Source organism: Athene cunicularia, assembly GCF_003259725.1.
Source record: "Athene cunicularia isolate RWA chromosome 1 unlocalized genomic scaffold, athCun1 chr1_part2, whole genome shotgun sequence".
NCBI lineage: Eukaryota > Metazoa > Chordata > Aves > Strigiformes > Strigidae > Athene > Athene cunicularia.
The window spans coordinates 38858312-38870946 of NW_020799092.1; the positions used below are offsets into that span (position 1 = coordinate 38858312).

Here is a 12635-nt window from a genome sequence, read left to right on the forward strand (position 1 = left end):
CAGTTTTCTTACAAAATGCTGATTACAAGCTTATGTTTTATTATGTCATCAGGCACTACAGAGGTGAGAGTTTCAAAAGACAGCCCTCCACTCTGACCTGGATTACTGATACTGCAAACCACAGTCTATTAAAGGCTGGAGCGATAATAATTTTTCGTACTCAGCAATGGACTAAAGGCACAATCTTACATGTGTCACAGAAAAACTATGAGTCTGCTGCTTCAAGGGAGATTGTGTGTGAATTTAAACACATGCCCGTGTATTCTGGTGACAGCCTAAACCGCCGAAAATTAGGCAGGGTATAGACTTCACCTTGGAAACAAACATCTATGTCACAGTACAGTAACTTAATGTAGTACTTATCTCAGTCTCCACAGTGGTCTTGTTACATTAGATCAGTAGTACAGCTGAGCAAAACAGCCCCACACCTTGGCAACTCTGACTCCCAAGCAAGCACTATGCAGCCAGCCAGCCCATGTTTTTAGCACCGCATGTCTGCAACATGCTCCAGGGCCTGTAGCTCTTGCCTGTCTCATCTCCAGTTCACATAAACACTGCCTCAGTCCTCAGCTAACTTCTCTCTTTAACAACTCATCAAAATCAGCACAACTGTCCCAGCGTTTTGGCTTTTGACAGAATTTCAGTTCATGGAAGATTAATGCTTATCTTTATATTTCCTTCCATTCATCTAAGGAAGCAGTGAAGACTGGATTACCACAACTCTCCTGAATTTTACTACAAAAGAAGTGAATGAACGCATTTCTTTTGGGACTTGTATTTGCTGGCAGTTAAGAAGTGTTCAGAACTGAAGTATTTTCTGTGACTGCAAACAGAGAAGACTATACCTAGCGTGTTAATCACAAAGTAGGTATCTGTCTGAGAAAAATGTCATTTGCCTAAAAGCCTGTGAAACATCCAGAATCCGGAGCTGGCATGGGCTGTGGGGAGCAGTAGCCTATCAAGATTTACAGAAGTAAAGGCTCTGGCAACAGTGAGATGGCAGAAGGCAAGATAAAAGAAATGTAACTGATATTCACAGTCTTATCTAAACAGAGGCCCCTTTATCTAAGAAAAGGTGCAAAGAAAAGTGTACTTTAAAAAAAATATTCAAGTTTACGGAACTCATCTGACAGGAGTCTGGTAAATGTACTAAAAATCACCTACATGATGCACAGCAGGGTTTTCTTTCTTTCTTTCTTTCTTTCTTTCTTTCTTTCTTTCCTTTCTTTCTTTCCTTTCTTCCTTTCTTCTTCTTTCTTCCTCTTTCTTTCTTTTTTTTCTTTCTCTGGAGTCTTTTCCTGTATGCATTTTGTCCAAGTACTACCACAACTGAACAGTTTGTTTCATGCAAAACGTGTGCAGAGACATCTTGCCATTTTTACAGAGAACAGAAAATATATATTTTCCCTCTAAAAATATGCATGGGTTTGGATTAGGAGATAGTGAAAGAGGAGGCAGCATCACACCTGTAAACCAAAGCATGTCAATCTGCACTGCTGTAGTATTTCACTAAACTGAAAGATAAAATAGTGAAGAGAATGATTCAGTATCTTGCTAATACAACACAACAGAAGACTTCCTCCTGTGCCAATAGGCTGGTAGTTAAGAAAATGGTCAACTTGGTTGTAGTCTAACTAAAAAACGAGCAGTCCACACTCATTCACTCACACAGTTTCATATGCAATTTTTCAACATTAATGAACATAAAAAGTTCTGGCATTTTTATCAAAAGACAATCAACCCATGTAAGAAGCTTCTCTTAACTATAAGAAACTTAGTTTGCTTACTTTACCACAATATTTCCCAAAGTCTTCGCTTTCACTGGTTCCTTATTTTCATCCAGTATCATCACTGTGAAAAGGTAATATAGGAAGAGAACTCCCATTAGGTAGTGTATTTTTAGATGGAGGACAGTGTCTTCATGTCTATCAACTTACATCACACCTCAGAATGGCAATACACTGGAGCAATTAAAGGAATTAAGTAATTTGTGAGTGGGCAATCTCATGTAAGGAAGAAGTTCTTCACTGTGAGAGGGTGGTGAGACACTGGCACAGGTTGCCCAGAGAAGCTGTGGCTGCCCCCTCCCTGGCAGTGTTCAAGGCCAGGTTGGATGGGGCTTGGGGCAACCTGGGCTAGTGGAAGGTGTCCCTGTCCATGGAAGGGGGGGTGGAACTAGATGAACTTTAAGGTTCCTTCCAACCCAAACCATTCTATGATTCTATGACCTCATTAACATTCAACCTTAAGGACAAAAAGTCTTAAATAATACTTGTGCTTTGGGAGCAGAAATAGCACAAAGTCCCAAAGGAGAAAAATACAGAACTGAAAATTAAAGGACAAATTCATACTGGAAAATCTAAATTTCAAAATACCAAAGGACCCTTCATATACGTGACACACAAGAAAAAGTGTGCAGGTAACATGAGTAAGAAATAACATCTAAGATTACTGGAGGCTAACCCAGTTAATGTGAGAAATACTATTAGCAGTAAGTGTGTCTGTTTTCCAAAGATGTTCTCCAACTGACAAAGCTTATTCTAGTCTAGCACAAAGAGGTAAAGTAACTCATAAACTACCCACAGCCGCACAGCAGGGTAATGCTAGAGTACAGTGAAGAATCCAGAACTGCTAACAGAAGCCTTTTCCTTGGATGACACTGGCCCATCACCTTCAGTGAAAGCACCATATCCTGGTACTGAGGTTTCTGAGGAAAAACTCCTGAACTAGACTATTCTGTGCAGTCATCTTGGAAGTCTACAAACACCCATTCCATCTGAAGGTGTGGGCATAGAAAGGAATGACAGATATCAATAAACTTGGCCTCTGATAAATGGAATTAAAGTGAAGTGACTAAAGCACGGGAAAACAGGGAGGGATCATATTGACAGACTGGGCTGACATGGATTTAAAAACATGCCTTTGGAAGCCTGACTAAGCAAAGAAAGCAATGTGCAAGCTGGATCTACATTATTCCAAATAATCTTACATTCTGTATTAAAAATCTCCAGAGGAAATGGGGAAAAGAGGATGACTAACTTCTGACCAAAACCCCTACTAAGACTCTTATAAGTGATACATATACTATCTGTCCAAAGAATGCCAACAACTGTAAATTTACTATTTCTGGCTGAAGCTGCTCCTTCATAGAGGACGGTAATTTTTATGTAACTGAAAAGCCTGCTGAAAGCAGTGGCTCAGCACATAGACACAAGCAAGTACACAAGATCAGTTTTACAAATCAGTGACTGGGAGTAACTGGGATAGAATAATCGAAAAGATGAATGGACACAGAGAAGACACTTAAGTAAAACAGCAATAATGGCATAAATAAAACCCATTTATAATCTGTAAACACTTTTTTTTAAATTATATATTTTTAGATGTTGTAAGAACATGTGTGAAAACATAGTATCACTAGACTTGGAGAATTTAGGCTCAGAACACACAATGAAAAAGACCCACTTGCAGCGTTCAATGCTCTCCTCTCCTGTTTTTTTCCTATCTTTAGTATACTAAAGTAAAATCTAATCCGTTTATTGCAACTATCTTATCATAGTAGCAAATTCCAGCACTTGTCCTCTCTGAGAGCACTGTATTTCAATGTACAAAAATTCAGGGAAGGGGGATAATACACATCTCACTCCTAAGCTACTGTTGAACAGAATTAATTCTTCAAAATGTTGAACTGGCTTCAGTTTGAAAACAATGCAATGAAATTATCTGGAAAAGGTTCAAGGGAATGCACAAAATAATGTCTGATTTGTGGCAGCAGAACTAGAAATTAGTATCTTGATTCACTTTTAAGTCCAACACTACTTTGTTATCATAGCTAAATACTGCTTTTATTCTTTATATACTAAAAAAATCCATCAAATAAATCAGTTTATTTTAGCAATACTGTAACTGTTTTGTTGCGCTTAAAAAAAAGTAGTATATTTTGTAACTTTCCATTTATATTGCAGCATAAATACAATATAACTTTAGCAATGTCCAAAATCATTAACAGTTGCACGTATAATCTAAAAATACAGAATCTATCTTCTAAATGGCATAAGGATCTCTTCTAATTAATATAGTAACAGCAGCAAAACAACATCAAAACAGAAGTGGGTGACAGCAAGACAGCTGCCAGTGCAAAGTAATTTCAAGATCCACTATTTTATGGCTGCATTACAGAACACAACTGGCCTCAAACCAAAGACTGAAAGAGGTAAAGTTTCCTCATAAATCTTTAGGGAATTTATTGCTCATTTTATGTTTCCCTTTTAAGGCATGCTAAAGACATTTCCTTCATTCTATCTGAAGAAATTCTTTACTTACGCTAGGTCAAATATTCAAAAAAATTAATGCGAAATTCTGATATTCTTGCTACTCACACTTTTTTCTAGGCTGGACTATCATTTGAAAGTGCATGTAATGCAATTACGTTCTGCTACTCTTCCCTATTTATTACAACTCTGGACAAACTTCATAGCTTTGTTTTAATGTTGTTTTTAAGCTATTGCTTGTCTTCATGATATAACTGTAAATGCCAAAATCCAGAGCTGCAGAAAATGCTTATTTTCTTTAACGTTCAATTCCACTTGTATGTATTAGAAGAAGAAAAACAGCTTAGCTCTTTCTGCCCAATGATGTAAAAACCTTTCCTGAAGATCATTTGATCTTTAGTGTAATTTTTTTTTTGACTTCTAAGTAATTTTTGAAAACTGTGTTAAAATCAGGGTTCCTGCATATGAAAATATTTTTGCATTCTTAATCCTGTAGCTTCACCCTCTGCATGAAAATGCCTGCCATACTATGAGGGTTCATCCTTTTAACGTGGGTCCATAGCCTACCATTTCTCCCAGCTGAAAATGAAAATTCTCCAGAAGTACTGAAAGATAATGTGCTTAATAGCTCTCTCAAATATGAGCCCATATACCTGTACAAAAGGCAGAAAAATTATTTTTCTTTCTTTACAAAAGTATGAGATGAGTTTAAATAAAGATTTATATCCTTGCCAAGCTGTTTGTTAGTTCACTATGACATATTTGTGGAAGGCAGCCCTCAATAAGAATTTTCTTTATGCACTTCAGAATACTCCTCATATCAAATTGTAGGGAAAAAAAAAATTTAATCAAGCTAATCAATGTGTCTCTAAGATATAATTATTCAATGTACATCTCTCAAACCAAAACAATTTAGCCTCTGAAAATTGATAAACACAGATATAACAGAATACTTAAAGTGTAAGTTACAGCAATTACTTCTCTAGTTATTATAATTTCCTCTTTTGCTGAGAATTATGTGCTAGTCCTTTCATATAATAAAGGTAGAAGTAGTTGATCAATTTTCTTGAGCATAACTGAATTTCTTATTACAATCACATTCCATAACACACGCAAAAGCAGAGTTTTCTGTTCCAGAAAGGAGGAAAATGTGTTAATAAGACTGTAATTTGCTTTGTCTATGAGGTATGGAAATTAAAGAGGACTTACTCAGGAATATAAGCAATATGCTTTTCTAGTAGAATGTTTAGCACAGCCTTACCATTGTATCCTGGCACGGGTTTTCCTGCCTGTCCAGGTGGAGGTGTTGTAGAGTTCCCCAAACCAATACAGGAAGCAGTAATTGCAGAACCAGATTCTGTTAAAAGAACACAAATATTGTCTAGTTAAGACTGTTCTTAGTATCATTAAGTATTTATTGGTTCTAAGTTTTGGTTCTAGTTCAGCACATCAAAATAGTAAAATAAAAAATTCCAGACAACCAATGGAAGATTTAGAATTCAGGTGCTTTTACATATTATCTAATAAATGTAAGTTCATTACAGAAATTTACATTCTTCAAAATTTTCCACTCCATGAACACAGTCAGAAATAAACACTTTCTGCATTACACCTGTAGTTTATTCTGCTATGGACATAAGGTTATACGATCCCAGTAAGAAACTGCCTACAGCAAAGCCATGATAGAAGTACTGCGTAGGGGATATGTACTTCAAGGGTTATTTCACAAGTCAGTATCCCTGGGAAGAATGAATTCCAGAAAAAACATCAATCCATTCTTGGTTGATTATTATCCCAATAACAAAATGTCTGTTGTTCTATTTTGGAGCTACAGATTCAGAGGTCTGGAAGGTGAATAAATACCAAATTTTTTCCAAAAACAATATTGGTGAGGAAGACTGGAGAAGAGGTAGTGCCTAACAAAATTAAATAATGAAATCAGGAATTTCTCTTTTATAATCCCGGAGATCTCGCTAGTATTTCTTGGTGAGAACTACTGCAGATAATGAAAAGGTTCAAAAACAAACAGGGTAGAAAAGTCAGACCTAAATTCTCAGTGTTGACAAAATAAACTCAAGGGCAACAATCCAAGGAATGAAAATCAAGCTGCTGCAAGATTTTGTGATCATAATACAGATATTTCCTCCTCCTCCACCTACAAACATTAAAGTTTTACTAACCACAACATTTTGGAGTGGGGGCTTTTTGAGGGGTGCAGAGGAGATGTGAGAAGACAAATGTCTCTTGGTTTTAGAACCTTAGGAAGATACACATTCATCTCACTGCCCACCAATAAATTGAACACTGGCATTGTGTGTCATTGCTCCCTGAACAAAGCCCATGGAAGGAAGATCTGGAATCCCCTCTGAAGCACCAACATAAAATACCTTTTTCAGAGCTTCTAAATAAGACACCTGTAATGCCTACACCTTCCTAATTATCCCCACAGTTAGGCAGCTAGAAATCCCTCCCTCCTCACCTTCCCTTTTTAAGAAAGCTCAATTTCACATAACATTTTTATTCTACAAGAGTTCTTATTACAGAAGAGGAATAAAAACTATCAAGTCATATAACAGAGAGTCTAAGTTTGAAAAAAAAAAAACAAAAAACACAGTTGCTCTTCTCTCTTTCCCTCTAAGAAAAAAAAAATCTATAAAAATGACACTTAAATGCTGCTGTAATGAGTCACAGAAAACAAAGTGTAGGTGGTTTTAAATATTAGCAGGAACACAGTATGAAATTATTACTTTAAAAACATGGCTTCATTATTCTGGAGAAGTCCCAAGTCTTGGGTCACTTAGCCTGGAATTCATAGTCCACACAACCCCCAAGTGTCAGTACAACAAATCAGTATTTTCTTTAGCTCTGTATTTATATCTGATCAATACAGTCAAAACTATTTTCAGTCCTCCTGCATTAGGAAATTACAGTTGTTTTGGTGTTTCAGCTTCCACAGAATTACTTTGCCACTTCAGAAGTTGTTTAGCATCTATTCAAGTGCTAAAAGAAGCAAGAAGAACAACAAAACTACAGAAACTTGTGGTGGTTTTACATCAGGCGTAAGTAGTGAAAATTAGCATTAACCTAACACAGATAAACTACGGCCCAACTCCAGCTGCAGGACACAGAATGAGAATTATCAACCTCAATGCTAATGCAGACAGACTAAAAACTCTACTTGGTTGTTTCCCCATCATTCCCTGTTCCTTCTTCTACATAATGCACATTCCCCACACAGTCATGTATCCCAATCTTTTCTTCCATCACACAAGCTACAATTACAGTGGTGACACAGTATCAAAATGATCTAACATACCCCATCCGTGATCACACTGAAAGTTGCAGGAAGAGAAACTCGCAAATTTATTCAACAGTTTGGGAGCTTAATTTTCTGTACAGTATCTATTCTGAAGACTTTTTTCTCTTTTCTTCAGAACAGAATGACAAATGGTATTTTTCTTTGAGAACAGGGAATTGGAAAAGACAGTGGAAGGGACAGTTTACTTTTTGACTGTGTTAGGAGGAAAAGAAGGCATCGCATGGAATATATCTTGCTTTACATAATGCATGGAAAGAGCCAAAAATCACACTGCAACAGATGACATGAGAAAGGTATTTTCCTATCACCAAATCACAGTAATTAAGTTTGCTACTGAGAGCTAGGGAACACAGCATCACTGTTAACCTGATGTACCAGTAAGATTTGCATGAATCGGGAATTAATAATCATTTATAAGCAAGAGCTCTCAATCAAAAATCCCTGAGGGGAGAGGGAGAATCTGAAGTTTCTGAAAATTGGTTTGGATTTGACTCTCTGATACACTGCTAATGAAAACAATATAAACTAGAAAGGAAACGTCATCTGTGTTTTCCCTGCTTTTTGAACAACAGCAAACAAGACTGAATGAAAGTTCACTTATTCTAAACAAGAATCACGCATTCCAAAACTTTGTGAATAGGTCTTTATAATTGCTGCTATTTCTTCTATTGGTTTCTCAATTACCAGTGAACATATTTCCATATTTACCCAGTGCTCTCATCTCTAAACCGTACGTTCAGTTCCCATGGATCAGTAAGACTTTTTATATACACAAAAAAATACGGGGTTTTGGTGCTTGGACCAGATACTAATTCAGAGAGGGAATCCCAAAAGCATCTGCTCTTTGTGTTAGGTTAACAGTTCCTGAATGCTAAAGATTCCCTTACACTGTAGAAGCACAAAGGAGTATTGTCAAAATATAGCATGAATCTTTGTGCTGTGCATTTCTTGGGAAATCAATCCGTATCTTCCAAACAGGATACTGGATTGAAATATCAATTTCCCAAAATGATCAGAAAACAGTAAAACCTTTCTGGGACAGCATTTTTTATCACAGAAAAAACAGTCTGACTTGGAAGTGGAATTCAATTCAAAATCCTGCTGAAACAAAATCATCACTGTTCAGAAGAACACAGAAAAATAAGTACTAATAAATTTTCCTTACTAATTATGTGTAATAACAAGTACTGTGTGGCCATTTTATATATTTCCAATAAATAAAGTTGGTTGCTTAAGAATTTTTAATTTGAATTAAGGTTGGTTTCTTTACAATTCAATTCTGGATATATGCAGGTTACGAGACCCAGGTCTGAAAGTTAAACCAGCAAGAGTTTGAAGGATAATACTTGCCAAAGGGAGACTATATTCCACCTATCCCTTACTTCAGGCTTCTGAATGTACAAACAGACACCCCTTACCTGACACTCACTTGTTTATAGTTGCAGAATCTCTGAAATTAATGTACAGCATCTAGACAGATTCACAACACTGAGGTCTTTAGGAACTTGCATATTTTTAATGTAAGGAAGAGAACAGTGGATTTGTCCTCCAGTCAGTCCTTTCTGTAAACATTTAGGCACTAACCTTCCACTCACTAAGTTAGCAAATTAGCTTTCACTTGAGCTGTGGAAGGGACAACTGGATCATAAAACAATTTTCTTTTTGTGTAACACCTTATGATGTGACAATGAAACAGCTATTTAGAAGAGAAATGTTTTACACTGGAAGAGCAATGTTTCACAACTAGTCTAGTAACTACATTCAACACCTGCTCTGAATTATAATGGAATTAATATACGTACCTCTGAGAATAACGAAAAGAACTTCACTGAGACTTGGGAGAGAGTTAGTGAGAGATCATCTTAAAATCATAGCTGTTAAAGTGTCCCAAATCCCTCCTTATGCTTTTACTTAGAAATGGTCCTCAAAATTCAAAGATGTGATATTGTTTTGTTCTGTTCTATATGCAAGTAGAAGATATTATTTTTAAAAAATTTAGTATTATTAGACAGGTAATGAACAGTCCAATATAGGCATTTTTGTTGCATTTGCACCTCTGAAAGCAATTCTTATGCCAGAGAAAATGTTGCTGATGGAGAAGCAAAAAGTGCACTCTCTTACAAGTAGCAAGATGAAAAATGCCCTGTACCACTTACATTCCTGATATATTATAATTTCTAGACTGTGTCTCATGTTCCTCAACATAACAGACTGTCACACTGCTGAAACACTGTATTTTCTGGTAGGATATACTTAGGGAAAATACACTGAGTTTTGACATTAATATTTGAGTTTGGGCTGCACTAAGTGAGTAATGTAAATGTAAGGCTGTCTGGTTTGACTTTCTTAGGATGCAGTGGATATACTCTGGAAGCATGCAAACAGGTGGGAAGTTGTCACGCAGCAGAAGAAAAAAAAGAAAGAGCAACTGTCATACATTAACACATTAGTGAATGCAATAAATATATTACACTAAATTCTCACTTTGGCAGTACTGTTCTGAGTCATTCTCCTGGCAAAGCTGTCATTTTGGTTGAGGGGAATTAAAGGAATTACTGCAGCAGAAGACAGAACTGATGAAAGGGTCTATGGAAGGGAGAAAGCTTAGGCAGCAACTGATAACAAATGCATCCACAAGCACAGGCTCCCTACACACAATGGTAATTTTGATTATGTCAGAAAGGGCAGAATGAAGAATTCAATAAAGTAACAGCAACATGCTTTCTGGTATGGAAACAACTACTGGACATCCAGAAACAGAAAACCATAGTACTAGATGAATTGTAGCCCCCAAAATCTGCATCACGGCATACTATACTGCTTCCTTATAACAAAACCAAACCTAACATGTAACAGGAGTAATAGGTACTGGCAGGGTCCTGAAAACTCAGGGGCCAGATCATCAAGTATTCATATAGACCTCATTTCCTTCACTCTTCAGCATATGACTGCAGAACAAAGCAGTCAGTTTCCCTGCCAGTTCATCATCACCAGAAAATCAAGTTTTGAAGTCTCTGACTGCACTAGTAGCTGGTAGTCTTACTCACAACTTGTGATTTAGCACTCTGACAAATTCTGTCTAGATAGCCATGCTGCAAGCTGGTAGCCCAAGCATCACATTAGTCTTATACTTACTGGTCTTGGAAGATAATTTCAGATAAGTGTTTAGTCTCTGTACAGCACAGCTCATTATGCCTTTAGCAAGGACTCAAAAATAGCTCCTATATAATTTTGCCACAAAGTTTTCTTTATCTCTTCCCTGGAAGAGATCTACATTTTCTGATCAGCTCCAGTCTGGTGCATGCTGAAGTATGAACGTGTGGAAAGACCAAGTACACCTGGCTAGTGCTAGGTACTTAACTACAAACAGTCTGATGCTAATCATCCATCAACATTAAAACAAGGAGATGACACCTGGCCACTGTTATCCCAGGGCACTAAAGGGCACAGAGAAGAACAGATTGTTGGGCTGTCAGACTGTCACAGAAGTCCACAGTACAGTTGCACTCACATTGTTAGTACATGTTCATATGCCATGGTTTTTGCCACCTACTAAGGGTAAAGGCTAGTGAAATTATATCATGAACTTCTCCACACATTTTACCCCTTTCCTCTTCATTTTGCTTAAGTCTATCATCAAATGAAGTAAAATTTAATGACAGAGTTTATATTTAGTGAAATTCTCATCTTCTAATATATTTAGCAGGGTACTGCAGCAAATTGTAACAGAAAAGTGAGAGGAGCCACAAGGAGACAATGACTGAAGAATCTGGAAAGCTGTAAATTCTTAAGGATTCCCTGATTCAGTTTTACCAACTGTCAGAAAGCAAGTATGAAATTAAATCCAATTCACACATTATGCATAAGTAGGTTAGATTAAAGACAATATATCATCCTAAACTGTGAAAGGCTTTCCTGGGTAGTAGTGAAACTTCAAAACCTCTTTCATGCATCATTTGGTATTTCATTTCAGCCCTTATTTCTGAGGAGGATGACAGATACAGCAGAAAAAAATCTTTAATAGTGATGGTAATTATAATTTATTTTTCCTCCATCTGACTGCATTTTTAACTCATTCCTCTTGTGACTTAAATGCATGCAGCATCAACATAATAAATACCAGGTGCACAGAGAATGTCAAAATATTATGAGTAGCAGGGGTCTACCTTACCAAAACCCATATGAAGTATCAAATTTTAGGTGAGGTATGCAAATTGAGTGATTTGTAATCAATATTTTCATATCTGTTTTACATGGTGGTTTTTTACTCCTTATAAACTTACAGCTAGGGTAAAGAATATGTAGTAAACCAACAGGAAAGAACTTCAGTTAAGACTTTCTTGCTCAAATACTATTTAGAGAGACTATCACATCTAAAGCATGGCATCCATCAGGCTGCTTACAATTTAGATTACATTCATTTGGCAGAAGATCAGAACAATTTGCTACCTTGAGGTGGGATGGCTGCAAAACATGTTTGTTCATCCCACCAGTACTCTACAAAACAGTGTAAAACCTCTACAAGTTAACTGTAAGCCTCATGGGAAAAAAAAAAAAGTGTTTTTCACCTATTCTTCACATCCAAGTGAAATGAAATTTGACCTTTCTCACATCGTTAAATTATACACAGAGCTTTAAAAAACCTCTACTTAACTCCTTAACTTTCTCTGCTCAGAAATGGTAATGTAGAAACTTCACTTGGAAAACATGGAAAAGAGATATAACTGGGAAATGAACCAATCCATTTTTTAAAGGGTAACTAAGGAAACTAGAAATATCCATTAATTAAACAGACTCTTGAGTACAGATGTATTTGTACAACAGGACCAATGCATTGCACAAAAATTTGCTTTTTTTCTGGTTATGACTAATTGCTGTTCAATATTCACTTCTACTTGAAGTTCTCTACGTTATTTACTGTACGGTAGCACCAGGGGTACTCAATCAATAACAGGGCCATATGCTCCAGACACCACAGGAAGTGGTTATTGTTTGAAACACGGCACAGATGATAGCTAAAAGGGACAATGATGTGACAGCCATAT

General features: G+C 36.6%; 1 protein-coding gene across 1 annotated transcript in view; it reads right to left on the bottom strand.

Annotated features, from left to right (window-relative positions):
* ACSS3 (acyl-CoA synthetase short chain family member 3) overlaps positions 1 to 12635 on the bottom strand; it is a 147854-nt gene that overhangs the window by 16107 nt on the left and 119112 nt on the right. Inside the window, exons 10-11 of the mRNA XM_026864053.1 lie at positions 5533 to 5628; positions 1788 to 1851 (exon numbers count right to left, since the gene is read on the bottom strand). Of these exons, the coding sequence (XP_026719854.1) occupies positions 1788 to 1851; positions 5533 to 5628 (160 nt within the window). The remainder of the gene's footprint in view (positions 1 to 1787; positions 1852 to 5532; positions 5629 to 12635) is intronic.